At 42.2% G+C, this 15,587-nt stretch overlaps 1 protein-coding gene across 2 annotated transcripts in view; it reads left to right on the top strand.

Annotated features, from left to right (window-relative positions):
- The window catches only part of VWA5A (von Willebrand factor A domain containing 5A), a 39,235-nt gene that overhangs the window by 15,215 nt on the left and 8,433 nt on the right, over positions 1–15,587 (top strand). Inside the window, exons 12-17 of one of the 2 annotated variants that reach the window (XR_008290590.1) lie at positions 1,691–1,805; positions 2,497–2,661; positions 2,940–3,040; positions 3,317–3,570; positions 5,630–6,651; positions 14,882–15,006. Coding sequence is in view for 1 of the 2 variants with exons in the window: in XM_027036804.2 (XP_026892605.1) it covers positions 1,691–1,805; positions 2,497–2,661; positions 2,940–3,040; positions 3,317–3,570; positions 14,882–15,037 (791 nt within the window). In the remaining variant the exon portion in view is untranslated. Of the gene's footprint in view, positions 1–1,690; positions 1,806–2,496; positions 2,662–2,939; positions 3,041–3,316; positions 3,571–5,629; positions 6,652–14,881; positions 15,038–15,587 lie in introns of those variants that run through there. The other variant, XM_027036804.2, reaches the window with a different exon arrangement.

Here is a 15,587-nt window from a genome sequence, read left to right as displayed (position 1 = left end):
ATCTCTCTTGGCCTCTCTCCTCTCCCAGGTCATGGCCCATACATTCCTATTGTCTTTGAAGCCATTTGATGTTTTCAAAAAGATGGTTAAGAATATTGTATACAGCTTTTCCAGTTCTCTACTGGCTGAAACTTTGGCTTTGCTGCGAGCAGTACTGTCCTATGGTGTTCTCCTTTAGGTCCATATCGTATATTTAAGTTCCATTTCACCTGCTTGCTAGCTGTTTGGATAAATCAGCTAAGCTCCCTATCTCAGTTTCCTCATTTGAAAATAAAGACAATAGCAGTATTTTTCTTATGGGTTTGCTGTGAGGGTTAAAAGGGTATACCTAAGTAAAGAATTAGGAACTGTGCTTCACATACAACATGTGCTAGATAAATTGTCGCCATTATTGTAATTACTATCCTTATTATTGTCACCCATAGGAAGCACTTAAGTAAGTCCTAGGCATGTTGTTAGCCATCCATAACTATTGTTTAGCTTTAGTTTTACACATACAACACTTAAACATGCACATAAAAGCCCTTCATAAGCCATAAGGAATGTAGGCTACTGTTGCAATGCCACACTGGAAATTTAAAGATGATAATATCAAGATGCTGGCAGGCTGTGGTCTCTAGGGGCATTGTCACAGGTCGGTCACTCTAATTAGAAGTCTGGTTCTTAGCCCTACAAGTTCAGAATGTTATGATGTCACTAGAATTGGGGATGATGACTCACACTAACCCAATTCAAAAGAGACTGATGCATAAGCCAAAATTTCAGTGCATTAATTTACAATGAGACGTCTCCTTGTCATGCCTTCTAAAAATGCTTATATTAGTGTTGCCACTAATAGGCAGTTTAGTTGGGAAGCCAAATTGTAATTAAAAAGCTATTTAGTGCACATGGATTATGGCAGGGAGAGAACTCTCCAGCTAGAAGAGCAGGAGGTACCCTTTCCCACCCTAGGACTGGTCTTGCCAGGGCAGATATGGCTCTAGCACAATGTTAGCAAGGCGCTGATGATAGTGTCTCTTTGATCTTACCTCTCCCACTTTCTCCCACCGTTCTTTGGATTTATTATTAAGATAATTGATGAGGATATGGTCCGAAGATTTTTTTTTTTCTCCTTCTAGGATCAGCGTAATATATATTGTTTTGCCAGGGGGATCTTACGGTCACATAGACCAGTGCTCAAATGTCATCTCTACCATTTGGTAGGTGTGTGATCTTGGGCATATTTCTTCAATTTGTTGGCCCTCAGTTTCTTATCTGCAAAATGAAGCATAAGTCTGCCTCTTAGGAGTCTTGTGATGATTAAATTGCGTCATTAGGGGCGCCTGGGTGGCTCAGTCCGTTGAGCGGTCGACTTCAGCTCAGGTCATGATCTCGCAGTTCGTGGGTTCGAGCCCTGCGTCGGGCTCTGGGCTGACAGCTCAGAGCCTGGAGCCTGCTTCAGATTCTGTGTCTCCCTCTCTCTCTGACCCTCCCCCATTCATGCTCTGTCTCTCTCTGTCTCAAAAATAAATAAACGTTAAAAAAAATAAAAAATAAATAAATTGCATCATTAAGGCATTTGGCCTCTTGATTTGGGTCAAGGAACTAGACTAGCTATTTATCTCTTTATGTATTTTTGACTATTATGTGTTAATTTATAATTTCCCTCTGTAGTGTCTGTCTCTAACCTCTCATCCTTGTACAATTGCAGATGTTTCTCCTTTGGGATTGGAGAAGGAGCCTCCACCAGCCTCATAAAAGGCATTGCCCGGGTAGGAGGTGGCACTTCAGAATTTATCACAGGCAAGGACAGGATGCAGGCCAAGGTGAGGACAGGCCTTGTGTTCAAAGGGCCTTGTAATCCAGGGGGAGTGTGGAGCGGGGGTCGGGGGGAGACACTGCCGCAAGGGCAGAGGCAACATCTTGATGCCAGAATTCATTTTCTTATATCCATAACGCCTTGGCTATAATACATAGTGGGGCTCCTTTTGACCTGATGTAAATGGGGCCTACTGCAGTTTCTGGAGAAACGGCATCTGGTCCTAGTAGTTGGAAGCCCAGAGACAAGATGCCAGAGGAGTTCAGGGCTTTGTGTTTAAGACCAGAAAGAAACCAAGGATTGTGACCGTCATGATCCGGATTCTAGATGCTTGCTCAAGGAACACTTTGGTGCTCTATCCTATCCTCCATGCAAATGAGACGAAGAGAACAAGAAGGACGAAATGTAGTATGTCTGGTAGATTGGCAGAGGCAGTCAATTCATATTCCCATTTGATCAGTGCACACAAGGGAAGGCATCTTCTTCCTCTGCTTATGTTTGTAAGTTCCTCTTTCCGGGGTGCTGCCATCCTTTACTTTATCCTCCCTTACCCCTACCGCCTCCTAGGACAATATTATGGAATAGGCATAACATATACAGTGTTGCATAGCACCTGGTGCATAATAAGTATTCAGCTGATAGTAGTTATTATTGCCGTTATTATTTTTTTGCTTAGTCTGTTCTCTGTCTTCTACCAGGCACTTAGGGCCCTGAAACACACTCTACAGCCCGCAGTAGAGGATGTTTCTGTGAACTGGGATTTGCCTCGTGGTCTGTCTGCTAAAACGCTTTCACCAGAACAGACTGTCCTCTATAAGGGTCAGAGGTTAATTGTCTATGCCCAGTTGACTGGGACCATGCCGGTGAGTTCCAATTCTTGTTTGTTCCTCTAGTCAGGGTAGTTACGGCCCCGACCTCTGCTCTAGACAATTTTCTTAAAACTGGTGGAGTCTCATCAAATGATCACACTTGTCAGGTGGAGCCCACCTACCCCCTTCTCCATGATTTCAGTTTCTGATTTCCTGAGCTACCTGGGTCCTAGTCAGAAATTTTAATGTGTTGGGTTGGGAGGGGCCCCAGTTGTGACCTTTCTCTTGGTGACGTCTCCCTTCCATCACGTCTACTCTTCTCTACGTTGCAGCCAGAAGAGGGAACAGGAGAAGTTTGCCTCAACTACACACTCCAGGGCAAGAGTTGTGAGAATAAGGTGACATTTTCCCTACAACCCAAGCTTGATGACAAGTGAGAATCCAGTTTTCCTTCACTGTTTTATTTTGGTTTTTGTTTTTTGTTTTTTTTTGGGGGGGGGGGTCTCTGCCATCCTTGAGGGTTGACTTCTCTCTCTTAATTTGGGCCTCAATTGTGTCCCTACAAACACTTCTCCTTTCCGACCCATTCAAGTCTTCTCTCTCCCTTTATCTGGCTTTTTCGTCCCTTTGCCAAGGCTAACTTTTGAGGGCCCTGAGGAACTGGTATGTGTGTGCTCTTCCCTAAGTCACAGGGGTTCTTTTCTTCTAGCTTCACTATTCACCGCCTTGCTGCCAAGGCCTTTCTCCAGAGCATGGACATAGGCTTCGGGGAGACTCCAGCAAAAACTAAAAAAGATGTGCTGAAAGTCAGCATTGACTGTGGAGTCATAAGCTCCCACACAGCTTTCATTGCCATCAACAAGGATGTCAACAAGCCAGTTCAGGGGCCCCTGGCTTGTAGGGACATTCCAAGGCCGGTTCTGCTGGGTGCTGCTGCGCAGATGCCACAATGCAAAAGAGTTGGTGAGTGGGTTTTACCCCATTTGAACTCATGTGACACAAGGGGCTCTAGATACGTAAACACGTCATTTGAAGTAAAAGCTTGTGAACTTGAATTTTTTTTCCTTGCCTCTCCACATCTAGGATTTCTGGATGCTGTGGTCCCTTTCTAGGGGACTAGAAAATATCCCACCAGCAAGGAGATTTTAAATAATCCAAGGGGGAAAAAAAACAAGAAAAATGAAAACAAAGTACACATACACATTGAGTATTCACACAGTCTAAATCTGAGGCTGATGTAGCCTATGGAGAATTAGATGGGTAATGATTATACAGGTGGCTGATGGTAGTGATTTGGTAGTGTTAGGGAATGGGTGTCTCAAGCATCAGTCAGGTGGGCTTGAGTACAGATATTAGGGGCTTGAGGGTTAGGGTCAGGTAGAGAAATTCCCTGGGCAGGATTCTGTGGCCAGAGGGGAATGTGTGATGTTGGTTGTAGAGGCAGGCTTCAAGCTGCGCCCAGATTTTTGTTTTAGTGGTACCATTTATTTAAATAGAGTAACTAAAAAAACAGGAGCCAGTGTAGAGAGTAGTATGTTGAATTGTTTTTGAGTACTTTGAACTTGAGATCCCTATGGCATATTCATATGAAGATGTCCAGTAGAAAGATAGATAGATGGTTCTGCCATTCAGAGGAAAGCTCAGGGATGAAGATACACATTTGGCAATATTTAACATGTAAGTAATAACTAAAGTCATGAGAAGAGATGAGATTATCAGAAGGTGTGTACAGAGTGAGATGAAAGGGGGATGAAATGGAAACATCCCAGTATCTAGGGATGGGTAGTAAGAGGATTCCCCACACCAGAATGAAAAGGAATGAAGTAGGATGAGAAGAAGTGAGTGCACATCCAAAACAAATGAAATATGATTTAAAAAAGTGGAATTATCAAAGTGTAAGATACTGCAGACAAGTCAAAGTAGAAACTGAAGGGGGACTATTGGGTTACTATCAGAGAAGTTCTTGCTGCTGTAATCAAGGGCGATTTCATTGGCTTCGGTCAGGAAAGAATCCATATTACAGAACGTTAAAGAGTAAAGAGAGGTAGGAAATGAATGTATAGACACTTCTGATAAACATGAAGCTGGAAAGGGAATGGAATAGAGTGGTGTCTACAGAAGTTGTAGAGTTGAGGTGGAATTTTGTGTGTTATTATCTCTTTGAAGTTTCAGAATGGGGGAGATTTGAGGATGCTGTAATGCCCAAGTCAGAGTGTCAGCAGGGAGGGCTGACACTTTTGGGGCGGGGGGAATGGGGTAGCTAACTGAGACGGGTGTCTGAGGAAGTGGGAGACGATGACTTCTAGAGCAGCAGTGAAATCCAGGAAGGACAAGTATTAGGACACTCGCCCACTGTTGCCAGGAAGGAGAGGAAAGGTGGTGGAATTTGATTCCAGTTCACAAACTGAGGCAAGTGCTTAGAGTTTCTGTCTGATAGGTTTTCTCTAGTTTTAGTGAAAGAGACAGCAAGACTAGCTACTGAGTCTGAGACAAAAAGAGGTAGAAGAGAGAGTTTGAGGAAAGGGTTTCAAGTAGCTCTGTGGACAATTAGTGCAATTCCCAGGGAAAAATAAAGCCTTTGCCCAGGAGTGTTGAGGGTCCAGTTTAGTTTTGATTCTTTGCCTTTTTTAGTGGCACCAAACTAGCAGAGAGGAGCACAGTCCATGTGATTCATTTCGGCAGGACTCAGCAGCTTTGGTGTAAGAACAAAGGCAGCAGAGTGTTGATGTACTTTCAAGGTTGGGGTATTACTGGATGGGTGTCATGAAAAGGAAATCAGGGACATGGAGTTGAAGAGAGTGGTTAGGTGTTGGACCTGGAACTGAAGCTAAATAGGAGAGAGACTGAAGATAAAAGGAAGGGGACTATAGGGAAAAAGCAGAGGCGACACAGATATAGAGGTCCAGATGAAGTCAAAGACCAGGCAAAATAGAGATCTCTGAGTTAGAAGGCTCCAAAGATTGGATACTGTATTTAAAAAGTGGGATTTTTTTTTTTTTCAATTTGCTTTTTTTTTGTACAGGTGGAACAATTCTGCTGGATAACAAGATTCTGGCTTGGGAGGGAGTGGCTGAGGTTGAAGCCATTTGATTTGAGAAAGTTAAGACGCTTTGAATGAGGCTGCTGGATAGGTTATCTACAAGGGTACTGAAATTTCAAGATGATGGCAGGCTGTGCAATGAAGTGGGAGTCTAGAAACTAGCATTCAGATGCTTTTGTGAATAATGGGAAGTGACAGAGAAGGTTGGAGGTTGACAGCAGGAAGAGTATGAGGAAGGTAATCCAGGTGAGGGTGGAGGAGTAATGAGCTGGAAGCCACCTTTGTGACTAACGAAGTTGCCAGTCCCACCTCCCCAACCTGGGTACTTAGACTATGGTACCTCAGGAGAGCGCCATGTGAGAGGGGCAGAGAGAGAACAGTTCTGGGAAGAAGAAGATTAGTTTTAAGTTAAGATAAGTAGTTGGAAGAAGCCTCCTGTAATGAAATGAAAGATGCAGGAAGGATCATTGTCGGGTATCGAGTGTTCAGAGGACACAGCAGGAAGGGCTCAGGAGGTAAGGGTGTGTGCAGGAGGTGGGCTCACAGGAGAAGGAGAAAAGATGGTGGCTGAGGCAGACATGCATAGGAGGACATGTGTCCCACTTTCTCAGTGCCCTTTGCCTATATAGCAGAGAGCAGACGGTGCCTCAGTCTCAATGTCTATACTGGTGGTTTTCAGCTCATTTAAAGGCCTCGTCCTCCTACCCACCTCGTGCATCTCGGCCCACACGGACCAATCAGTACTTGAGCATGTCATGTCAGCTGAATGTTCACAAAAGTCTCTGTAAGCCCATGGTTAACGAGGGCCTGTGCTCTCCAGGTGAGCATGTTTCCAGGGACTTTTCCTCACCCATGTTTGTCTATCACATGTATAAGACTAGACACACTCAGCCCTCTGGGTCATAGATCAGAGAAGAAATGCATGTTTCTCAAAGAGACTTCTCCTGAGATGGAAAGAGCTCATTGTCCCACCAATAGGACCAACTTGGAGACTCACCCTACAGGTGAGATGGGACTCATTGCTCTGCTCTGATCTATGGGGACCAAAGAACTAATCTTCAACGCTTCTGCTTCCCTGGCTTTCTCTAGCCGGGAGGTAATCTGTTTGAAAAGTGGCAGGCAGAGGATGAGATTTGTCCAGTCCCTATGCTTGCTAGGGTCAGCCCACCTTCACTACTCTACAATACAGGACCCTGAAACTACCCAGCAGAGTGTAGGTTAAGGCCTGGCTGAACGCACCCCCTTTGCCATCTCAGCTCATCCAGCTTGCCTGCAGAACTCTCCTGCCCTCCCCCTGCAGAACTCTGCTGCCACCCTGTTTGGGTCTCCGCTGCACTGGTCAGTCTTCTGCAAGTTGGATTTGAGAGTAGATCTTCCCGATGCTGGCCACTCACTTTCTTTCTGTCACCAAAGGGTGTTCCTCAGAACACCAGCTGTGTTCCAAGCAGCTGGACTTCTCACGTACAGGACAAACTGAGTCAAAGTACATTTTGCCACTAAGACGTGTCTTTTCTACTAAAATAGGCTTAAAGGCAACTTCTTTCTAGTCTCTGATTCTTGTAGCAAGAATTTGTGGTATACAGTTGTTTAATTGTTGAAACATCTTCATTGCCATTTACCCTCTACTTATTCACTCCCTTTAGGCTGCTAGTTAAAGAGAGGACTTTATGGTCTCAGGTGGAGTCAGATCCCCGTCCTCCCAACTACTGTGGGGTTTTAGGCAAATTAAATTCACTTCCCAGAGCCTTAGTTCCTTCAGCTGCACAACTACTGACCTCACAGGGTTGTCATGAGAAAATTCTTTTATTTATTTGTTTATTTATTTATTTACATCCAAGTTAGCAGATAGTGCAACAATGATTTCAAGAGTAGATTCCTTAATGCCCCTTACCCATTTAGCCCATCCCCCCTCCCACAACCCCTCTAAGCAACCCTCAGTTTGTTCTCCATATGTTCTCTGTATGTCTCTTATGTTTTGTCCCCCTTCGTTTTTATATTATTTTTGTTCCCCTTCACGTATGTTCATCTGTTTTGTATCTTAAATCTCTCACATGAGTGGAGTCGTATGATATCTGTCTTTATCTGACTAATTTCGCTTTGCATAATACCCTCCAGTTCCATCCAGGTAGTTGCAAATGGCAAGATTTCATTCTTTTTGATTGCCGAGTAATACTCCATTGTATATATACACCACATCTTCTTTATCCATTCATCCATCAATGGACATTTGGGCTCTTTCCGTACTTTGGCTATTGTCAATAGTGCTGCTATAAACATTGGGATGCATGTGCCCCTTCAAAATAACACACCTGTGTCCCTTGGATAAATACCTGGTAGTTCAATTTCTGGGTTATAGGGTAGTTCTATTTTTAATTTTTTGAGGAACCTCCATACTGTTTTCCAGAGTGGCTGCATCAGTTTGCATTCCCACCAGCAGCGCAAAAGAGATCCTCTTTCTCCGCATCCTCGCCAACATCGATTGTTGCCTGAGTTGTCAATATTAGCCATTCTGACAGGTGTGAGGTAGTAGGTATCCCATTGTGGTTTTGGTTTGTATTTCCCTGAGGATGAGTGATGTGGAGCATTTTTTCATGTGTCGGTTGGCCATCTGGATGTCTTCTTTGGAGAAGTGTCTATTCATGTCCTTTGCCCATTTCTTCACTGGATTTTGATAAGTTCTTTATAGATTTTGGACACTAACCCTTTATCTGATATGTCGTTTGCAAATATCTAGTCCCATTCCATCGGTTGCCTTTTAGTTTTGCAGATTGTTTCCTTCACTGTGCAGAAACTTTTTATTTTGATGAGGTCCCAATAGTTCCTTTCTGCTTTGGGTTCCCTTGCCTCCAGAGACATGTTGATAAGAAGTTGCTGCAGCTGAGATCAAAGAGGTTTTTGCTTGCTTTCTGCTCTAGGATTTTGATAGATTCCTGTCTTACATTTAGGTCTCTCATCCATTTTGAGTTTATTTTTGTGTACAGTATAAGAAAGTGGTCCAGGTTCATTTTTCTGCATGTCGCTGTCCAGTTTTCCCAGCACCACTTGCTGAAGAGACTTTTTTTTTTCAATACATGAAATTTATTGTCAGATTGGTTTCCATACAACACCTAGTGCTCATCCCAAAAGGTGCCCTCCTCAATACCCATCACCCACCCCCCCCTTCCTCCCACCCCCCATCAACCCTCAGTTTGTTCTCAGTTTTTAAGAGTCTCTTATGCTTTAGCTCTCTCCCACTCTAACCTCTTTTTTTTTTTCCTTCCCCTCCCCCATGGGTTTCTGTTAAGTTTCTCAGGATCCACATAAGAGTGAAAACGTATGGTATCTGGGCGCCTGGGTGGCTCAGTCGGTTAAGCAGCCGACTTGGCTCAGGTCGTGATCTCACGGTCCGTGAGTTCGAGCCCCGCGTCGGGCTCTGTGCTGACAGCTCAGAGCCTGGAGTCAGTTTCAGATTCTGTGTCTCCCTCTCTCTGCACCCCCCACCCTCCCGTTCATGCTCTGTCTCTCTCTGTCTCAAAAATAAATAAACGTTAAAAAAATTAAAAAAAAAAAGAAAACATACGGTATCTGTCTTTCTCTGTATAGCTTATTTCACTTAGCATAACACTCTCCACTTCCATCCACGTTGCTACAAAAGGCCAGATTTCATTCTTTCTCATTGCCACGTAGTACTCCATTGTGTATATAAACCACAATTTCTTTATCCATTCATCAGTTGATGGACATTTAGGCTCTTTCCATAATTTGGCTATTGTTGAGAGTGCTGCTATAAACATTGGGGTACAAGTGCCCCTATGCATCAGCACTCCTGTATCCCTTGGGTAAATTCCTAGCAGTGCTATTGCTGGGTCGTAGGGTAGGTCTATTTTTAATTTTTTAAAAAAAAAATTTTTTTTTAACGTTTTATTTATTTTTGAGACAGAGACAGAGCATGAACGGGGGAGGGTCAGAGAGAGGGAGACACAGAATCTGAAACAGGCTCCAGGCTCTGAGCTGTCAGCACAGAGCCCGACGCGGGGCTTGAACTCACGGACCATGAGATCATGACCTGAATCAGTCGGCCGCTTAACCGACTGAGCCACCCAGGCGCCCCTATTTTTAATTTTTTGAGGAACCTCCACACTGTTTTCCAGAGTGGCTGCACCAATTTGCATTCCCACCAACAGTGCAAGAGGGTTCCCGTTTCTCCACATCCTCTCCAGCATCTATGGTCTCCTGATTTGTTCATTTTGGCCATTCTGACTAGCGTGAGGTGATATCTGAGTGTGGTTTTGATTTGTATTTCCCTGATGAAGAGCGACATTGAGCATCTTTTCATGTGCCTGTTGGCCATCCGGATGTGAAGAGACTGTCTTTATTCCATTGGATATCCTTTCCTGCTTTGTCAAAGATTAGTTGGCCATACATTTGTGGTTCTCTTTCTGGATTCTCTATTCTGTTCCATTGATCTGAGTTTCTGTTTTGGGGCTGGTACCATCCTGTCTTTATGGTTACAGCTTTGTAATATAGCTTGAAGTCTCGGATTATGATGCCTCCAGCTTTGGTTTTCTTTTTCAAGATTGCTTTGGCTATTTGGGGTCTTTTCTGGTTCCATTCAAATTTTAGGATTGTTTGTTCTCGCTCTGTGAAGAATGCTGGTGTTATTTTGATAGGTAATGCATTGAATATGTAGATTGCTTTGGATAATATTGACATTTTAACAATGTTTGTTCTTCCTATTCAGGAGCATGGACTATTGTTTCCATTATTTTGTGTCTTCACTTTCTTTCATAAGCTTTCTGTAGTTTTCGGTGTATAGATTTTTCACCTCTTTGGTTAGATTTATTCCGAGGTATTTTATGGTTTTTGATGCAATTGTACATGGGATTGGTTCCTTGATTTTCTGTTGCTTCATTGGTGTATAGGAATGCAACCGATTTCTGTGCATTGATTTTATACCCAGTGACTTTGCTGAATTCATGGATCGGTTCTAGCAGTTTTTTGGTGGAATCTTTTGGGTTTTCCATATAGAGTATCATGTCATCTGCGAAGAGTGAAGGTTTGACTTCCTCTTGGCTGATTTGGATGCCTTTAGTCCTTTGTATTGTGTGATTGCTGGGGCTAAGACTTCCAATAGTATGTTGAATAACAGTGGTGAGAGTGGACATCCCTGTCTTGTTCCTGACCTTAGGGGGAAAGCTCTAAGTTTTTCCCCGTTGACAATGATATTAGCAGTTGTTCTTTCATATGTGGTTTTAATGATCTCGAGATATGATCCTTCTATCCCTACTTTTTTGAGGGTTTTTATCAAGAAAGGATGCTGTATTTTGTCAAATGCTTTCTCTGCATCTATTGAGGGGATCATGTGGTTTCTGTCCTTTCTTTGATTGATGTGATGTATCACATTGATTGTTTTGTGACTATTGAACCAGCCCTGCATCACAGGTATAAATCCAGCTTGGTCGTGGTGAATAATTCTTTTAATGTATTGTTGGATCCAGTTGGCTAGTATCTTGTTGAGGATTTTTGCATCCATGTTCATCAGGTAAATTAGTCCGTAGTTCTCCTTTTTAAGGAGGTCTTTGGTTTTAGAATCAAGGTAATGATGGCTTCATAGAAAGAGTGGAAGTTTTCCTTCCATTTCTATTTTTTGGAACAGCTTCAAGAGAATAGGTGTTAACTCTTCCTTAAATGTTTGGTAGAATTCCCCTGGAAAGCCATCCGGCCCTGGACTCTTGTTTTTGGGAGATTTTTGATTACTGATTTGATTTCTTTACTGGTTATGGGTCTGTTCAAATTTTCTATTTCTTCCTGTTTCAGTTTTGGTAGTTTATATGTCTCCAGGAATTTGTTCATTTCTTCATATTGCCCATCTTATTGGCTTATAATTGCTCATAATATTCTCTTATTATTTTTGTATTTCTGCTGTGTTGGTTGTAATCTCTCCTCTTTCATTCTTGATTTTATTTATTTGGGTCCTTTCCTTTTTATTTTTGATCAAACTGGCTAGGGGTTTATCAATTTTGTTAGTCCTTTCAAAAAACCAGCTTATGGTTTCATTGATCTGTTCTACTGTTTTCTTTTTTTGTTTGTTTTTTGTTTTTTTGGTTTTGATAGCATTGGTTTCTGTTACAATCTTCATTATTTCCTGTCTTCTGCTGGTTTTGGGTTTTATTTGGTGTTCTTTTTCCAGCTCTTTAAGGTGTAAGGTTAGATTATGTATCTGAGACCATCTTCCTATTTCAGGAAGGCCTGAAGTATTGCTATATACTTCCCTCCTATGACTGCCTTTGCTGTGTCCCAGACGTTTGGGGCTGTGGCATTATCATTTTCATTGGCTTCCATGTACTTTTTAATTTATTCTTTAACTTCTTGGTTAGCCCATTCATTTTTTAGTTGGATGGTCTTTAGTCTCCAAGTATCTGTTGTCTTTCCATATTTTTTTTCTTGTGGTTGATTTCGAGTTTCATAGCATTGTGGTCTGAAAATATGCACAGTGTGATCTTGATCTTTGTTGAAATTGTTGAGGGCTGATTTGTGTCCCCGTATGTGATCTATTCTGGAGAATGTTCCAAGTGTACTGGAGAAGAATGTGTATTCCGCTGCCTTAGGATAAAATGTTCTTAATATATCTGTTAAGTCCATCTGGTCCAGTATCATTCAAAGCCATTGTTTCCTTGTTGATCTTCTGTTTAGATGATCTGTCCATTGTTGTAAGTGGGGTGTTGAAGTTCCCTACTATGGTATTATTATCAAAGAGTTTCTTTATGTTTGTGTTAATTGATTTATATATTTGGGTGCCTCATGTTTGGAGTATACATGTTTACAATTGTTAGATATTCTTGGTGGATGGACCCCTTACTTATGATATAATGCCCTTCTTCATCTCTTGTTACAGTCTTTATTTTAAAATCTAGATTGTCTGATATAAGTATGGCTACTCTGGCTTTCTTTTGGTGACCATTAGCATGATAGATGGTTCTCCATCCCCTTACTTTCTATCAGAAGGTGTCTTTAGGTCTAAAATGGGTCTCTTGTAAACAGCATATAGATGGATATTGTTTTCTTATCCATTCTGTTACCCTATGTCTTTTGATTGCAGCATTTAGTCCACTGATATTTAGAGTGAGTACTGAAAGGTATGAATTTATTGCCTTATGTTGTCTGTAGAGTTGGAATTTCTGGTGGTGTTCTCTGGTCCTTTCTAGTCTTTGTCACTTTTGGTCTCTCTTTTTTTTTTTTTTTGGTTGTTTATTTATTTGTTTTCATCTTTTCTCCCCTCAGAGAGTCCCCCTTAAAATTTCTTGCAGGGCTGGTTTAGTGGTCACAAACTAATTTTTGTTTGTCTTGGAAACTCTTTATTTCTGCTTCTGTTTTTGAATGGCAGCCTTTCTGGATAAAGAATTCTTGGCCGCATATTTTTCTGATTCAGCACATTGAATATACCCTGCCACTCCTTTCTGACCTGCCAAGTTTCTTGTGGATAGGTCTGTTGCGAACCTGCTCTGTCTTCCCTTGTACGTTAAAGACTTTTTTTCCCCTTGCTGCTTTCATGATTCTTTCCTTGCCTAAGTATTTTGTGAATTTGACAATGATATGTCTTGTTGAGGGTTGGTTTTTGTTGAGTCTAACGGGAGTCCTCTGTGCTTCCTGGATTTTGATGTCTGTGTCCTTCCCCAGGTTAGGAAAGTTTTCTGCTGTGATTTGCTCACATAAACCTTCTACCCCTTTTTCTCTCTCTTTATCTTCTGGGACTCCTATGATTCTGATGTTACTCCTTTTTAATGAGTCACTGAGTTCTCTAATTCTTAAATCGTGCTCTTTTGCCTTAGTCTCCGTCTTTCTGCTTCATTGTTCTCCATAAGTTTGTCCTCTATATCGCCGATTCACTGTTCTGCTTTATCTACTCTTCCATTCTTGCTGCCGTGGCAACCATTCGAGATTGCAGCTCAGTTATAGCATTTTTTATTTCATCCTGACTAGCTTTTACTTCTTTTATCTCCACAGAAAGGGATTCTAATCTATTTTCAACCCCAGCTAATATTATTATTGTGATTCTAAATTCTTGTCCAGACATCTTGCTTGTATCTGTGTTGATTAAACCCATGGCTGTCATTTCTGCCTGTTGTTCCTTTTGAGGTGAATTACTTTGTTTTGTCATTTTGAAGGAAGAAAAGGAATTAATAAACTAAAAACAAAGTACAATTAAAAACAACACAAAGAAATCAAATAAAGGATGCTAGAAATTAGGTGTGTTTTGGTCTGGTTGTTGAAAGGAGCTTGATAAATTAGAGAAAAAAGGGAAATATAAGAAAAAAAGAAAAAAGGAAAATGTTTGAAAATTTGAGAAAATGAATACAATAAAATAGAATAAAACGAGATGATGGAAGTAATAATTTTAAGAATTTACAAAAAAGTTAAAAATTTAGAAAAAAATTAAAGATATATTTTTAATAATGGAAAAGAAAAATAATTGTTTTCTCTTTCTGTATTCAAGAAAGGAAAAGAAAAAGAAAAAAAATTGAATAGATTGACCAGCAAACAGACTGAAATACGATTGAATTTACATCAGTCTCCCCTAGAAGTCAAAGTGTGAATCACTTTATAGTCTATAGACTAAGCACATGGAGAGACTCTTGGTGTTCCTCAAGAGCTCTGTTGGCCCAGTTGGGCGGGGCTTAGTATAACAGCTCCATTCTCCAGTAAATGGCATTGCTTACCTCACAGGGGTGGATTGTTGTGGCACATAGAGGCGTTTATGCCCATGTGCGGGAGGGATGAAAATGGCGTTGCCCAGCTACCTAGTCTCTAGTATTGGAGCTCTGTGCTCTCCCCGACTAGCAATCAAGCACCCCTCCTTTGTCTCCGGCTTCTGTTCACTTCTTGCTTTTTCACTGTCTGTGACGAAGCTGTCAGGCTGCCAGGTGGCACCTCCCTCCTGAGTTTTATTTCAGATGGGGCTGTGTTTCCCAGCCCCTCACTTCTGAGGGACTGTGGCTTTGACCCATTCTGGCCTTCTGGAGGAGGGTCTGGCTGAGCAATGGCCTGGTGCCAGCCCTCCTCAAGGAATGTTCATGAGACTCTGCCGCTGCTGATGCTCAGAGACTGTGACTAGACACCAGTCCACCCATGAAAAATTTCATGCAGTTGTGTAGCAGCAGCATTTCAGGGATTATGGCAAATCACAACACACATCTGGCACCAGGCTTCCCTCTTAACATCCTTGTTCCAACACCAGTGAATGTGGTTGTTCTCCAGGGTCTGCTAGGATCTTTGGCTGTAGGCATGGTTCACAGCCTCCACCAAATATCTTCCAAGCAATGGAACCGCCTGTCCAAGACATAATGCCCCAGGAATTGAAGGACCTTGATGCTGGCTCCTGGGGATTTGACCTTCCCACCAGAGCACCGCCAGGTATCGAGCTGTAGAGTTTCAGACTCTATGCTTCCTTATTTACAGTGTCTTAATGGAATTTAAACACTCTCCTTTCTCCTTCCTCCTTTCTCCCTTTTTTGTTCAGTCCCTTGCATACTCTTCCTTTTCTCTCCAGCCACTTTTGGCGGGGGGTGCTTTCCCATACTCTCCCCACCCCCCATCTCTGTCTTCTCTCTGCAAGCAAAAACAGCTCTCTGCCCTCCACAGCTTCTCTCTCCACCAGTTCACCTCTCTGCACTGCATACCTGCCAAGTTCTGTGGTTCAGGTTGTGCAGATTATTGTATTAGTCCTCAAGTCAGTTTTCTAGGTGTGCAAGATGGTTTAGTGTTGATCTAGCTCCATTTCAAGGATGAGAGATGCAAAAGAACTTCCATGCTGTTCTGCCATCTTGGCCACTTTGAGAAAATTCTTCATGGTAGCCACAGAGTAGCTTTACTTTGTGTTGGTTTCCTAGGCCTTCCTCACTTAGAACATTCCAGCTCTGACCATCCTCTTAGCAAAGATGAAAGAAAAGTTACCTAGCAGTGG

This window comes from Acinonyx jubatus, chromosome D1, assembly GCF_027475565.1.
Source record: "Acinonyx jubatus isolate Ajub_Pintada_27869175 chromosome D1, VMU_Ajub_asm_v1.0, whole genome shotgun sequence".
Classification (NCBI taxonomy): domain Eukaryota; kingdom Metazoa; phylum Chordata; class Mammalia; order Carnivora; family Felidae; genus Acinonyx; species Acinonyx jubatus.
This window is presented reverse-complemented; position numbering and strand designations above follow the sequence as displayed.